The sequence below is a fragment of the Engraulis encrasicolus genome, chromosome 7 (assembly GCF_034702125.1).
Source record: "Engraulis encrasicolus isolate BLACKSEA-1 chromosome 7, IST_EnEncr_1.0, whole genome shotgun sequence".
Lineage (NCBI taxonomy): Eukaryota > Metazoa > Chordata > Actinopteri > Clupeiformes > Engraulidae > Engraulis > Engraulis encrasicolus.
Genome location: NC_085863.1, coordinates 34,529,911 through 34,544,972, shown reverse-complemented (window position 1 = coordinate 34,544,972; position 15,062 = coordinate 34,529,911). Strand labels below are relative to the sequence as shown.

Below are 15,062 nucleotides of genomic sequence, written 5' to 3'. Positions count from 1 at the left end.
AGACTAAAGCCTTTTCCCCTTGTTGCCCCTAGAAACCTCCAGAACCTGTTGATCCTGACGGCCATCAAAGCAGACCGCACTCGTGTGATGGAGTACATCAACCGGCTGGACAACTACGATGCTCCGGACATCGCCAACATCGCCATTAGCAACGAGCTCTTCGAGGAGGCCTTCGCCATCTTCAGGAAGTTTGATGTCAACACCTCTGCAGTGCAGGTACTTTTCAGATGGTAGAAAACATGCACGGTCGTCATAGTAGCCGTAATTCTGCCTTTTCTTACAGGTAGACTTTTTGTTTGATAAGCTCTCTTGAATATAGAAACGTGTTGCTTTTCCCATGCAGAGCTTTGTTCACACACCATGCAACATTTTCATGTTTATTAATTACCTCCACAAGCCAAATAATGCTTCAATTCGTCATTGTGGATGAAAAATCTCTTTACTACTCCTGCTGTCTGTGGGCCGAGAAACCTCCCCTTGCAAAAAAAAAAATCTGGTGAAATGTTGAAATCGCATGCTTTGATGCAGCTTTTCTAAAAAATGTCCTCTGTCCTCACTCAGGTCCTGATTGAGCACATCGGTAATCTGGACCGGGCATATGAGTTTGCGGAGCGCTGCAACGAGCCGGCCGTGTGGAGCCAGCTGGCCAAGGCCCAGCTGCAGAAGGGCCTGGTCAAGGAGGCCATCGACTCCTACATCAAGGCAGACGACCCCTCCGCATACATGGAGGTGGTGCAGGCCGCAGACAAGAGCGGTAAGCCAGGAAATGTTTTTTATTTCTTTAATTTAAAAAATAAATAAATATATATATATTTTTTTTTAACTTTATTTATGATAGTATAATGAAGATGGTAATAGGAAGTAAGTGGGGAGAGAGAGATGGGGAAGGACCGGCAAAGGAACCGTAATCCAGGTCGGCCGCATAGCGTACAGGTGCCCTACCGTTCAGCCACGGTAGGGCCTGCCAGGACCTGGTTAGGCAGAACGTAGGTTGCCATTACATGTTCTGTAATGTTATGTATCACAAGTTAAACTTATCTGTGATTTGGTTCGAAGTCGTGGTTAGATTAGGGCAATGTAAGCCCATGTTTTATTAGCTACATTTCCCTAACCCTAACGCTGGTTGTGATGACAATTTTTTGTTGTATTAAAATCCAACTTTGAGCTCCTTATGTCTCGCTGAGATCATGTGGTGAACTGCAGCAAACCAACCACAGACATATTAACCTCATTAGTAGTGAAGAGCCTTCCCCAACCCTGTAGGGCAGTGGTGTTGAACTAATTTCGGTTCAGAGGCCACATTCAGCCTATTTGATCTGAAGTGGGCCAGACCACTAATGTAATTGCGAAATATTGCAAATTTCAGCTTCATATTCGAATCGTATTGCTAGTCAATCACCTCGAGGTGGATGACAACGAGTATACCAAGAGCATTGACTGTAAATTGTTTAAAACCCAAAATCTCAAGACAACTGCTGCACATTTCGTAATTGACTTGAGATTTTCTTCTAATTTTTATATTCTTATTTTTTTTCCCCTTTTCTCTACGAGTCTGGGGTTGCATTAAACCATCTGGCAGCCCGCATCCGACCCCCGGGCCTTAGTTTTGACACCCCTGTTCTAGGGGTTAAGCAACAGCCTGGGGTGCCTATTGCTCACCGCCACCACATGTGGCTAGAACTCCCCTGAGAAATGGGCTCCATGTGTATTATTCCAAGGAAGACCCTGTGGTGGCGTTTGATTTGTCATTATCTTAAGTGGGTTTATCTGTAGTTTCTACTGCTGCCAGGATTGCACTGGATTCAGAAAACAAGGCCCAGGCCTTTTTGCATGGCCCTCTCTAAATTGAAGGCCAGTCTGAAAGAAAATACAAAAATACCAAACAGTGCAGGTTCCTTGGGACTTTTGGCCCACCAATAAATGCCCTATATGCCAGATGACCAGTTCAGGCCTGGCCGCTCCTGCAGCTCTTTGATCGTTGCTGTTTGCTGGGTTGTTTTAGGTAACTGGGAGGACCTGGTGAAGTTCCTGCAGATGGCCCGCAAGAAGGCCCGCGAGTCCTACGTGGAGACGGAGCTGATCTTCGCCCTGGCCAAAACCAACCGCCTGGCCGAGCTGGAGGAGTTCATCAACGGACCCAACAACGCCCACATCCAGCAGGTACAGGATGCACACTACACTACTGACATATACCCAACAACGCCCACATCCAGCAGGTACAGGATGCACACTACACTACTGACATATACCCAACAACGTCCACATCCAGCAGGTACAAGATGCACACGACACTACTGACATATACCCAACAACGCCCACATCCAGCAGGTACAGGATGCACACTACACTACTGACATATACCAGACAAGCAAATGTCACATCCAGCAGGTACAGGATGCACACTACATATACCCAACAACGCCCACATCCAGCAGGTACAGGATGCATATATCTGACGTATTTATATACCAAACAACGCCCACATCCAGCAGGTACAGGATGCATATCACTGGCATATAGCGAATCAAACAAGACAAAGAAACGCAGAAGCCAATGTTGTCATCATCAGTTTTGTGGAATAGGGGTGTTGCTGTATTGTGGTTTAGATAATAATTTGTTGAATTGTCCTCAGTGTTTTTTTTTTTTTTTTGCATAGATAATATACAATGTCTCGGATATAAGAGTGGATAATATTGACAATTGCTTTTAAAAAAAAAATCCATGAACTGTCTGTTTTTTTATTTTTTTGTCATGTAGGTTGGCGACCGTTGTTACGACGAGAAAATGTACGACGCGGCGAAGCTGCTGTACAACAACGTGTCCAACTTTGGCCGTCTGGCCTCCACCCTAGTGCACCTGGGCGAGTACCAGGCCGCCGTGGACGGAGCTCGCAAGGCCAACAGCACTCGCACATGGAAGGAGGTGAGAGCAACGCACACGCACACACACGCACACCCACACTATCCTATACCCACTTGCACAGGGAACATTGGACGGGGTCTTAGCTGGACTATTTAAGACGTTATTGCTAAGTAATAAGATTTTTTTTCCTGATTTATTCATTATTTATTTATTTCCAGTGTCATTGGTTTTATAATGTCCTATCATGGTTAATTTTAGTTTTGTAAAAATCACAATTCAATTGCTTCTGTATGGTCTACTCTGAAAACTCAGTTTCTGAATGGCTTCTGGGTGTTTGTATGTGCCTGAATCCTGTGTGTGGTGTTCTCTCCTGTAGGTGTGCTTTGCCTGCGTGGACGGGAAAGAGTTCCGCCTTGCTCAGATGTGTGGACTCCACATTGTGGTCCATGCAGATGAACTGGAGGAGCTGATCAACTATTATCAGGTACTCAACACCACTCTGAAGCTCAAACAAGGTGTTAAGTGTTTAGTGCATATCGTTTGTAGAAAAGGAAAAGTAATACAGACCAAAGTTGTTGTTGTTGAGGTGCTGGCCCCTGGCATTAATCATTATTTTTTTTTAAATGCAGCATGCTCTGCCCAATGGTACTTTCATTATAGTGTATGAAGTTGCGTTTTGGCTCTCTGCTTTGGCCAAAAATTCCACTCCATTCCAGAAACACATGTAATGTGTTAAGTGCATATAATAACACACTGGCCTCATGTTTTTAAATTTTAGAGTTGCTGTAGTATCGGTGGCAATAGTGTAAACCCTCAATAATTACAACCAGTTAATAGTCTTGAACCATCAGTAATGAAATCTCAGACCCCTGTAGTTATTATGTGAAGACCCTTGGCTTCACCCTCAAAAGAAAAAACCCTGCAAACGAAACCAGGCAGTGTCTGACATGTTTATGTACGACCATAAGAGCTCAGCACTCCATTTCAGTGTGGCCGCTGTGCTGTGTGCTGTGTGCTGTGCTGTGGTGTGGTGTGGAGCAGGTTTTTCCCCGAAAGCCTCCTCCTAGAGCCAGCCAGAGTTTTATTGCCTCGTGTTTAGAGCTGTGGTCTGCTGAAGGTCTAGCCAATAGCCATTGGGTCCTGCTGCACGGGGGAGCCCAGCGATTGTAGTGGTTTTGCAGCACTAACCTCAACCATTTGTGTGCTTGCTTGTGCGTGCGTGCGTGCGTGCGTGTGTGTGTGGTGCGGTGAACGCGCACACATTTGTGTTTGTTTGCATGCATGCGTGTGTGCGTGTGTCTGTGTGTGTCTGTGTTCGTGTTCTTGCACGTGTGTGCTAACTGTTTTCAGGACCGCGGGTATTTCGAGGAGCTGATCACCATGCTGGAGTCTGCGCTGGGCCTGGAGCGCGCCCACATGGGCATGTTTACTGAGCTGGCCATCCTCTACTCCAAGTTCAAGCCGCAGAAGATGAGGGAACACCTGGAGCTCTTCTGGTCCAGAGTCAACATTCCAAAGGTGAGGCCAACAAAACGTATCTTTTTTTTCCTAAAGTAAAAAAAAAGAAAAACCATTTTAAAAAATAATTATGTAATGTAGTAGTGTAGTAGTAGTAGTGTCTTGGTGTTTGTGATGTACCTGTATGTTTCTTATGTGTTTTTTTAATGTTTTTTTATATGTTTTATATGGAACATTCTGAGTCTATAATAAGGTTTTCAATTAAATACTTTTTCTGATTGTCTTGAGTGAAGGTAATGTGCAGTTGTACCTGTGTTTGGTCATGTAATGGCTGTGTACTTGATTATTCGGTGATAAACTACACAAATAAACATTTTTTGTTGCATTGCAACAAGCCGAGCAGGGTTTCAAAAGAAAATATAATGAGACCACCCATGGGCTTCTCAAAAGTGATGATCAGCCTGAGCGACTTTGAAGCTACGCTGAATTTACTGTGATGTATTTTCATGCAAACAATTACGAGCAGCATGGAATCATGAAAAAAAAGTAAACAAACAAAGATACACAATCAGCGTTTTTCACTGTGTTATTTGAACGAAAAGAAGCCACATTAAAAGATTTGTGAGTTCTCTGTCAACTCCTCATTACTCCATTCTCATAAATCGCAGCATTCACGTAAACAAACCTGGGGTGCATCTTGGTACAGTAGGTTGCCAATTGGACATTGCATTGGCAACCAAGTAAGTTGCGAACTTGGTTACCAATGACAGTGTTGACAAACGCACCCAAGAACCCCAATGAAGCTTCTTGAAATGAGGAGTGAAAGATCTTTTTACAAAGAAGTCTTCCCTGACGAAGACCATGAAGGTCAAAACGTGTCGGTCAGTCATTTGTTGCCTTAAAGAAAAGTAAAAAATAATGAAACCGGAGTGCCACGGTTTCCTTCTCTTTCTTTTTTCATATTTACTACCCACAAAGACTGTTAGAGCACCTGTGTTGAAGATTTGGATCCTCGCAATGCTTCCGTGTTTTCCCTTTTTTTCCTAAGTCGTCCAGTTGCTCACAGCTGAACTCTCTTGTGTTTCCTCCTTCAGGTTCTGAGGGCCGCAGAGCAGGCCCACCTCTGGGCAGAGCTGGTGTTCCTGTACGACAAATATGAGGAGTACGACAACGCCATCCTCACCATGATGAGCCACCCCACAGACGCCTGGAAGGAGGGACAGTTCAAAGACATCATCACCAAGGTAGGAATCTGCCACTAGTGGCGTATAAATTACATTGCCTCTGTTGAAGGAGTTCAAAGATTTCCTCAAGATGCTAGGCCAACATTTTCCCCAATAATCCACATGCTTGCTGAGATTATGCCTCATAAACATTTTTCTTTTCTCTTGTCTCCATTATAGGTGGCTAATGTGGAGCTTTACTACAAAGCGCTTCAGTTCTATCTGGAGTTCAAGCCTTTGTTACTGAATGACCTGCTCATCGTGCTGTCTCCGAGACTCGACCACTCCCGAGCAGTCACCTACTTCAGCAAGGTGAGACATACTGCTGGCACACTCGTCTAAGATGTTGTTTTTCTGCCTGCAAATACAAATGGACAAATTTAGCTTCATTTCTCAAGATGTTGTTTTCTACCTAGAAATACATGATACATGTTGCTCAATTTCTCAAGATGAGGTTTTCCTTTAGAAAGTTGTCCTTTAGACCAGGGCTTTGAACCGTTATTTTTTTCCAAACGTTCCGTTCCGAACAGAAACGGAATTATAACGTTTCCAGTTATGAGTTCCACCAATAAATTGATGTTCCCGAACCGGTTAGAACAAAAAAATATTGTTCCCGGAACGGTTAATTTCGTTCCTGTCAGCTGATTACTCCCCATAGGCCTAACTGACGTTAATTAACCAAGAAAGACGGAAGGGCAATTGAGTCAGCCTACATTCCAAATTGTTAATTCAAGTGGATGAAAAGAATGTCCTCCAGAATTTTGTCATTCAGGAACGACCTAAGCGGAGAAGCGGAGAATAAACCTCAATGATGAAAATGCGCGCTCCACGCTGACTTTGGTCACAGGGAGCGCTATTATGGACATTGTGAGTTTGTGCAAATTTGAAGTGGCCATGGATGCCCAATAACGTAGAACATTCTCAGTGTGCTTTACACATGCTTCTCTGCAATGTCTTACAATGATGCAATGGAAACTCTGCCCTTTTGTATGACAGTGGTTTCTCTTATTTAAGATGTGGAGTGGAGAAATCCACAGCTCTCTCTCCATTCAGTCAGAGAATGTCTGATGTCACACAGGACATGAACCTCAGCCGTCATGATTTTTTAAGTTTGAGGAAAGGTATTAACCAGTATTAACCGGTTACCATTATTTTTAATTAAATAAGTGTTCCTGTTCCAGAACATAAAAAATAATAAAGTTTCCGGTTTCGTTTCTGTTCCCTGTAAAATACAAAAAGTTCCTGGTTTTCGTTTTCGTTCCTTGAACCGGTTCAAAGCCCTGCTTTAGACACATTTGCTGCTTTCCTTGGACAGGGCTCACTTGCGAAAGACACAGTTGTATCAGTGTGATTAAAGATGGAATAGATAAATAAATGAAAATTCCCAACAGCTTCTGCAAAGTCAGCTACATTACAAATGTCACTGAATATTTCACCAGTCTGTACTAAAGACTCTTTTCTTGTTTCCCAGGTGAAGCAGCTTCCTCTTGTTAAGCCCTACCTGAGGTCAGTGCAGAACCACAACAACAAATCTGTCAACGAAGCACTCAACAACCTCTTCATCACTGAGGAAGACTACCAGGTAATATGCTACTATCTACTGCAATGTGCAGTCCACTGCAACCGACAACTCAAAATGTTACCATTTTAAGACTCCACTGACACAATCAGTCAATAAATGTCGTGGTTGAGCTGTAAAAAATGGATGGGTGGACATGTCCAAGACTCTATGGCAATAAAGTAATGCTTTGAAGCATTTATCAGTATGCAAACCGTTATTAGTTCTTCTCTGTAAATGACCCATGTCTTGTATTCCTCTTCCTTCAGGCTCTGAGGACGTCCATAGATGCCTACGACAACTTTGACAACATCTCATTGGCCCAGCGGCTGGAGAAGCACGAGCTGATCGAGTTCAGGAGAATTGCCGCCTACCTCTTCAAGGGCAACAACCGCTGGAAGCAGAGCGTCGAGCTGTGCAAGAAAGACAAACTTTACAAGGTACCCTGCCTTCTTCAGGGTCGTCTACTTCTCCAGTGCAAAAATATATATATATATATTTTTTACTGTCACTATATGCGGCTACTATCAGTCAGTGGTAATGATGGTACTTTGATGGCTGCATGATATATTCAGATGTCTAAAGATCGGCTGCTGGTAGACAGCATAATGCAATTTAGCCTCCAAAAAGTCTAAATAGCACTTTCCATTAGGGGTGTAAATAATATCGAAATATATCAATATATCGCGATACAATCTGATGATTGAATCCAATCGCATTGCATCGTATCATGGGGAATTGTTAAGTATCGAAAATAATCGAATCGCTGGCCCCTGCCCAAAGCCCTTGCTCCATATCATAATGGAAGTGGAAAGCCCAACTGAGAAACTCCAACTCCCCAATGTCATTGTGACACAGCACTACACAGCACACAAGTGCACACTGCACACAACAAAACTGCATTTATGCCTATGTTGTGTGTAGTGTGCACGGCATGCTAACCTCTATATATGCTTGCCTGTATGTGGTTGCAGGACGCCATGCAGTACGCGTCGGAGTCCAAGGACACGGAGCTGGCGGAGGAGCTGCTGCAGTGGTTCCTGGAGGAGGGCAAGAAGGAGTGCTTCGCCTCCTGCCTCTTCACCTGCTACGACCTGCTCCGGCCAGACGTGGTGATGGAGACCGCCTGGAGGCACAACATCATGGACTTCTCCATGCCCTACTTCATCCAGGTCATGAGGGAGTACCTCTCCAAGGTACGTCGTAGTGATGTGATCACCACCAGCCAAAATGGCTTGTCGATGTAAATACGCCAAGCCCCCACACTGGTTACGTTCAGGAAGCACCTTAAATCCCATCTATTCACAGAGGCATATGGACTTCAACCACACTGGCCTTTTCCACCTGAAAGGCACTATATAAAACCAAGTTATTATTATTATTATTATTACTATTACTATTATTATTATTACTATTATTATTATTATTATTACTATTATTATTAAATCTTACTAGCCGAACACACTCAGTAATGGGTTAAAGTGGGTAGTGAGTTGGTCTTTCCTACTAGCCAAACTGAAATTTTAGCTGCATTTTGGTGTTAATTTAGAGCCTGTAATGATGCCCCACCCATCAGAAGTAATACGCATGAAGCGGTCAAAGTGGTGGGTGAATTAAAAAAAAATAATGTTGAACCAGGTAGACATATTGAAGTTTAGTTCTCGTAATCTTAAAACGAGTCATGAGAACCTCAGTAAGGTGATCCACATGTCCCATACGAAGGTCAGAGGTCACTCATTTATTTAGGATGTCGGAAGTCGATCGTCATGTCTTCACATCCTGGTCTTGAGGGAATACACAGCGCAGGTCCCCCATGCACAAGAAATGCCAAGTCGGCATCATTCAGAACATTTCTAGTTGAATGAATGACTGCAACAGGGATTGAACTAGATTTGAACAGCTAGGATAGTCTTATTCAATGTTAGTTCTCACACATTGGACTTGTCCATGCCTGACTTCATCCAGGTCATGGGAAAGTGTCTCTCCAAGGTATGCACCTGTATTCCCCCTCCCTGGCACAAGAAAAACAAAGTGTCAATCATTCAATGCAATTTACCCGCCCAATTGGGCTGCTTGGGATAGCCGTCTACGGGTAAAAACAGGAAAAATTGGCCATTTGGCAGTTTTTTTTCTACAGTTTTATGCCTATAGAAACCAATGCATTTTGTTGAAATTGGGCGGAATTTAGAGTCTCCAGACGGTTTTTGGGCACCTTTTGGGCGGGATTTGATCAGACACATCTGGCAACACTGGTTTTCTCAAACCAGTGCGTTCAGGTTTACTGATTTAAGTGTACTCTTCATGTTGTCTGTTGCCATGTCTGAGGTGTGCCAGCTTGCCGCACATTTCTCAACTTCTAAAAATTCCCTTTCAGGTTGATTTCGTTATGGAAAAGGTGAAAACAAAAATTGCAAGCTCTGTTCTGTCTTGTTTTTTTTTTCTCTTCGATTTGTTTGATTTAAACCAGTGTTGTGCCTTGAGCAACCTGCATGGATTTTGTTTTGTTTGCATATTGTACAGTAATATCACATTGCAGCCCCTGGCAGAAGCTGCCAGTATTGTGCTCTCTCTCTTCTAACTGTGAATGGGGATTAGGGTGGCGAGGAGGGAGCTGTCTGTCCGGGGAGAGACTTGCCGAAATGCCAACTGGAGCAATTACAGTAGAATTCCCCCACACCCAAGCTTTAACAACCTCTAAAAGAAACAGCCAGTCATAATACTTTTGATATGAAGCCGCTGTATTTGTGTTCGTTCAAATATATTTCTGGGATTGGCATTGCTGTTAGCATTTGAGAAGGTTTGCCTGCATAGGATTTGCCTCATACACTGGCAGAATATTTTGCTGAAAATGCCTGAAACCCATTTGTAGAAAAGCTGCTCTTTGCCAAATAGTCAGACATGCAGCGCAGCACAGGTGAAGCAAGCCAGGCTTTGCCCTCTTGTCAAACTTAATGTCATAATATTTCTTTTAAAAGTGGTCTGCCTGGCCAAGGTCAGATGTGTCAGTCAGTTTTCTCCGTTATTGCACTAGAGAGCTTTCTTCAGTATGTATTCATGGCACTAATTGCCATTGTAAAGATGATAGAAAGAACATTAGGCACAGTTTTTGGGGCAATGTTTCCTTCATGCAGAGAAGTGATGAGTTATGTTCAACACTATTATTCTGTCATGTTGGTGAGGTAAACATGGATGAAGAGATTGTGAGTGAAAGTGAAAATACCACTGTAAGAAAAGTAAAGGTCTGCGCATTTGCACTCAAAACTCTGCGCTGATGCACTGATGTGAGTGTGTGTATTTGGAGTTCGTTGTTTTTTTAAATGCCAAACAACATGGAAATAACATTTGATGTGAGAGGAGCAGCTAACAACTTAACTGCACCTTGATGACCATGTGGCCTGTCTGACATTTAAACACGCATGCTGTTCCACGTGCCCCCTCACTCCCTCTCCACCTCTCCTTCTCCCCTCTGCCACCCCCCACTTCTCTTCCTCTCTTCTTCCTCTCTTCTTCTCTGCTACTCTCCCTCTCCCCCTCCCTCCCTCTACCTCTCTTTTCTCCCCCTCCCTTCATCTCCCTCTCCCCTTCTCCACCTCCCTTTCTCTCCCTCTCTTCTTCTCCCTACTCTCCTTCTCCCCTCTCTCTTTCCCCCCTTCTCTCATTCTACCCTCTCTCCTTCCCCTCCCCTTCTCCCCTTCTCCCCTTCTCCCCTTCTCCCCCTGTCCCCTTCTCTTCTCCCCTTCTCCCATCTCCCCTTCTCCCCCTCTCCCCTTCTCCCCTTCTCCCCCTCTCCCCTTCTCCCCCCTCCCCTTCTTCTCCCCTCTCCCCTTCTCCCCTTCTCCCTTCTCCCCTCTCCCTTCTCCCCTCTCCCCTTCTCCCTTCTCCCCTCTCCCCTTCTCCCTTCTCCCCTCTCCCCTTCTCCTCCTCTGCTTTGTGGCCCCTGGTTCTGGAGGCCCACAGCATCCTCTCCTCTTCTCCCCCACCCCCTTGGAGCTCTCCTAACACCATGCATCAGTTTTCTTTTTTTGTGGTTTCAACACTGACATTTCCTTTCCTCTGAATGTTAACAGAACTTAGCATGTCTTGACAGTGAGGCGTTTGTGTGTGTGTCTTGTTTGGGGAAGTCCCCCTTTGTAATGAGATGGGGGAAATGACAGGACGATGTAAGAAGGCAGTGGTGTGTTTTCACAACCGCTCCAAACCGACTTAACACTGTAGTGAACTGAACCCACTCTCTACAGATAGAAGTTTTGGAGAACCCAACTGAGGAGGACTACTTCCAGGTGAAAGGCGGTTAACTAACAGAACTTTGTTACACAAATTGAAATCATCTACAAACTTGAAGGAAAAATAATAAAAACAAATTGAATTGCTCCTGCTCTCCACTCATGCAAAATAAAGCTGATTGCTAGGGCCCTGTGGGTTTTCAGTGAAAAAAGGAAAGAAAAAAAAACTGACGAGACATCTCTCGAAAGAAGGGAAACACTGAACTAATATTGGCAATTACTCAGCTTTGCTTTCACGTTACGATTCAGCCACACTTCACTTTGTATTTCAGTCTCCATTAAGTATTCCACACCAGGGGTATACATTCGCAAATGCACAAAAAAAACACCTTAGGTATAAACAACACCTATGTGGATTTGAATTGGTTGTGGTGTACACACCTTTTTGGTATGCTCATTAAAATATCACTAATTCCCTGTGTGGGTAAAACGAAATGGAACAAGTACTAAACTGGCCTTTTTGCAGCACTGCACTATGTGTTGTAACATTTCAGAACACTCTAGCCAGGGGAGAGACAATTCACATTTCCTCCCTAAGGCTACATTGTCAAAAAAAGTAAGAAAAAAAAAACAATCCAAATTTCCTTTAAATGCCGGATATTTGTGCAAATAACTGACGTCAAACCTGAAGACTGAAATCTGCTTTTGTTGCGCTCTCTGCCAAAGTCAACTAAATAAATGCTTTCGTTGTTCCTGAAACCAGCGATACCCCCTGGTTCATGAGCGAGTCACAGGCCAAAAATGAAATCTTCAGATACTGTCGTCACCTCACTGCCAGTGCTTGCGTTTGTCTCACTAATCAAGTTGCAGGTGTAAATTTTACCCAGCTCCGCTGCAGAGAAGAGCACCTGTTGGCTTGGCTTTTTTTGTGTGTGCCATGATGATGCATTTTTACGAGTGCGGAAACGTCACTAGATGATGATGGTCTTTTAATGCCTTCTGTCTCTCCCCTCCTCTTTTAGGTGGACAAGTTGGAGACCTCTGAATCGCTCAGGAAAGAGGAGGAGCAGGCCACTGAAACACAACCAATTGTTTATGGTAAGGCTCAGTGCTACAGTAACTAATAAATAATAATAATAACAATAATAATAATAACAATAATAATAATAATAATACATTTAATTTTAAGCGCCTGTCAAGACACCCAAGGTTACTTCACATTAAACCGAGTAATGACAGTAACAGGAGTTAATATCAACACATCAATGAATTAATATATCACATCTAAAATAGGAGAATGATTAAAAGAAAAAGGCAAAGAAAAGTTTTGTTATAGTAAAATGGATAAATGGGTACAAAAAGAGAAGCTTAAAATAGTAATGCCACACAGTAACTGACACCTGCTACTCCATTCTGGGGGAATATTTGTACGTAGGTTTTCCATTATACAGTGGGAACGCTGGGGGTTGATTGTGTATCAGTGTAGTAGTGGTTTGATTTTGTATTAGTGTAGTAATGGAGACTGTTGTGGGTGGGGGGTGAAAGGGTTTTGAAATTTTGCAAGTGACCCAAAAAGTCCTCAGCCTACTGCATATTCAGATCTATTTGATCATTGTAGTCCGTTGGCTTGGTTACATTTGACTTGACACCGGCGTCATACGTACGACAACAGTGCCATAACAGTGTCATGAATGAGTCATGAACATAATGCCAATGTCATAAACATTTTATAGCCATGAGTTGACATTGTTAGGCCTGTCTTTATCAAGACAGAATTTCACTGATAGACAGTCATACAATGTTCATGACGCATGCATGACTGCATTATGACAATGTTATGACACCGTTATGGCATACGTATGACGCTGGCGTCAAGTAAAGTGTTACTGTTGTGTGTTCTCACGACACAAGTGCTGCTTCTTGCTCATAAAAAGTTGTTCCTATTATGAGGCGGTTCTTGGATGTTGATTTTTCATTATTTGTACCCTTTTCGGAAATTTCAATAGAGGTGTACTGTAATATTGTATGTCTTAGCAGGGTGTGTAGCGTGTTTTGTCACATGACTCTTGGGTTCTCACGTGGGTTTGTGCTTTGTGTCGTGTTGAAGGCAACCCCCAGCTGATGCTGACTGCCGGCCCCAGCGGTCCCGTACCCGTGCCCCCCCAGCAGGCGTACGGCTACGGCTACACGGCGCCGCCCCCGCAGGGCTACGCCCAGCCCCCTCCGGCCGCAGGGTTCGGCTACGGCATGTAAAGGAGAGAGGACCTCCACCCAAGGGCCCAGAACCTCCAACACCACCCCAGCCCCACCCCACCCCACCCGAGCCCACCAACCTCCCTCCCCTGCACTCCCCTTCATCCTCTCTTTGCCTCTTTCAGCTGGCTAGACCAGCCTGGAGCAGTCCATCCACCTCCTTTCTTCTACACTTCTACAGTACAAACTGCCCTCTGTCATCTTCTTTTGCTTTTTTTTCATTCATTTCATTCATTCATTCAAGACGACAAGCAAGCAAAATGTTTTTTTCCCCCTTCCTTCTTCCCTCTTACCCTGCTCTTCTTTTTTTATATGAAAGATTTTTTGGCTCTTATTTTTTTTCTCCTTTTTCACTTTTATGAAGGACTTCACTTTGTTTCTGTTTAGTTAAGAGAGAGAGAGAGAGAATTTGGATCATGGGGATTATTTTTCACATTCCATAAGAAAAATCTAATTAGTTTTAATTATTATTATTTTTTTGTTTTTGTCTATTTTATTTGAATAGGGGAATGATTTATGTCAGAAGCGGAGGACTTTTTGGTGTGGGGGGGAAATGAAGCCCTCCTTTAAAAAAAAATTGTCTTTTGTGAAGCATCAGAATTGCACTTGGCATTGAGAAGAAACTAATGTAGAATCTGTTCATTCTAATGTGTGTGCGTGTGTGTTGTATGTGTGTGAGAGCGCAGCTTGTTCTGTCTACATTCAAATATTGTATATTCAAAAAAAAGAAGAAAAATCTAAGGAGAAAAAAAACAAAACGGGCAAAAATGCATTGTTCCAACAATACAGTATTTGAACAAGACTGCCACTTCCATGTCAACACTACAAGATATATTGCTGTACAACATATGGGGGTTGTGTAGCTCTCTGGTTGTTACCCACCGAGTCCACTGGCTTACACAGGGTGTATTGGGTTCTGGCGAGACCTACCAGCCCCTTCTCTGGCCTATGCAGGTTTTAACAGTGTGGAAGTCATGAGTGTATTTGTTTGTTTCTGTGTGCTACAGATGACTTTCCCTTTGTGCAGTAAAAAAAGAAGAAAATAACCAGTGCTCTTGTGTGGGACCATTCCAATTTTAAGAGGGAAAAAAATAACACACAAAAAAAGATAAGACGAGAAAAAAAGAGGAGAAAACACGTAATCCTTTTCTTCAGATTTCTGTGTGTTTGCTGAACCTCCTCCCTTCCCCCCCACCCCATCCTTGTGCTACAGTTTGTGTATGCTGGATATTGTGGTGTTCTAGGTCATTGTTCATTACTGTACAGAAAGAATATAAAACCTACTAACCTTGATCTGCTATTTTGTTGACTTTTCAATTTATCCAGACCTTTACCATTTGGTATATATTTACTTTATTTAAATGAAAGCACCTAACTCCTGTACACTTACCCGTTTAAATGCATATGACTTAAACAGTGCACGTTCACAGGGGTTAAAGGATTGTTTTTTTTAACCCACAGATGGCTTTGGCACTGTCCCCTACA

The 15,062-nt window shown here is 43.4% G+C and overlaps 1 protein-coding gene across 3 annotated transcripts in view; it reads left to right on the top strand.

Annotated features, from left to right (window-relative positions):
• Positions 1-14,870, top strand: part of cltca (clathrin, heavy chain a (Hc)) — a 69,064-nt gene extending 54,194 nt beyond the window's left edge. The window contains exons 20-32 of one of the 3 annotated variants that reach the window (XM_063203296.1): positions 33-216; positions 562-754; positions 2,003-2,160; positions 2,758-2,922; positions 3,239-3,346; positions 4,213-4,380; positions 5,415-5,564; positions 5,724-5,855; positions 7,015-7,125; positions 7,371-7,541; positions 8,076-8,297; positions 12,347-12,422; positions 13,432-14,870. In XM_063203296.1, coding sequence (XP_063059366.1) covers positions 33-216; positions 562-754; positions 2,003-2,160; positions 2,758-2,922; positions 3,239-3,346; positions 4,213-4,380; positions 5,415-5,564; positions 5,724-5,855; positions 7,015-7,125; positions 7,371-7,541; positions 8,076-8,297; positions 12,347-12,422; positions 13,432-13,577 — 1,984 coding nt within the window. In that variant the 3' untranslated portion in view covers positions 13,578-14,870. Of the gene's footprint in view, positions 1-32; positions 217-561; positions 755-2,002; positions 2,161-2,757; positions 2,923-3,238; positions 3,347-4,212; positions 4,381-5,414; positions 5,565-5,723; positions 5,856-7,014; positions 7,126-7,370; positions 7,542-8,075; positions 8,298-9,475; positions 10,624-12,346; positions 12,423-13,428 lie in introns of those variants that run through there. The other 2 variants (XM_063203294.1, XM_063203297.1) reach the window with 2 other exon arrangements.
• Positions 14,871-15,062: the final 192 nt, after the last annotated feature.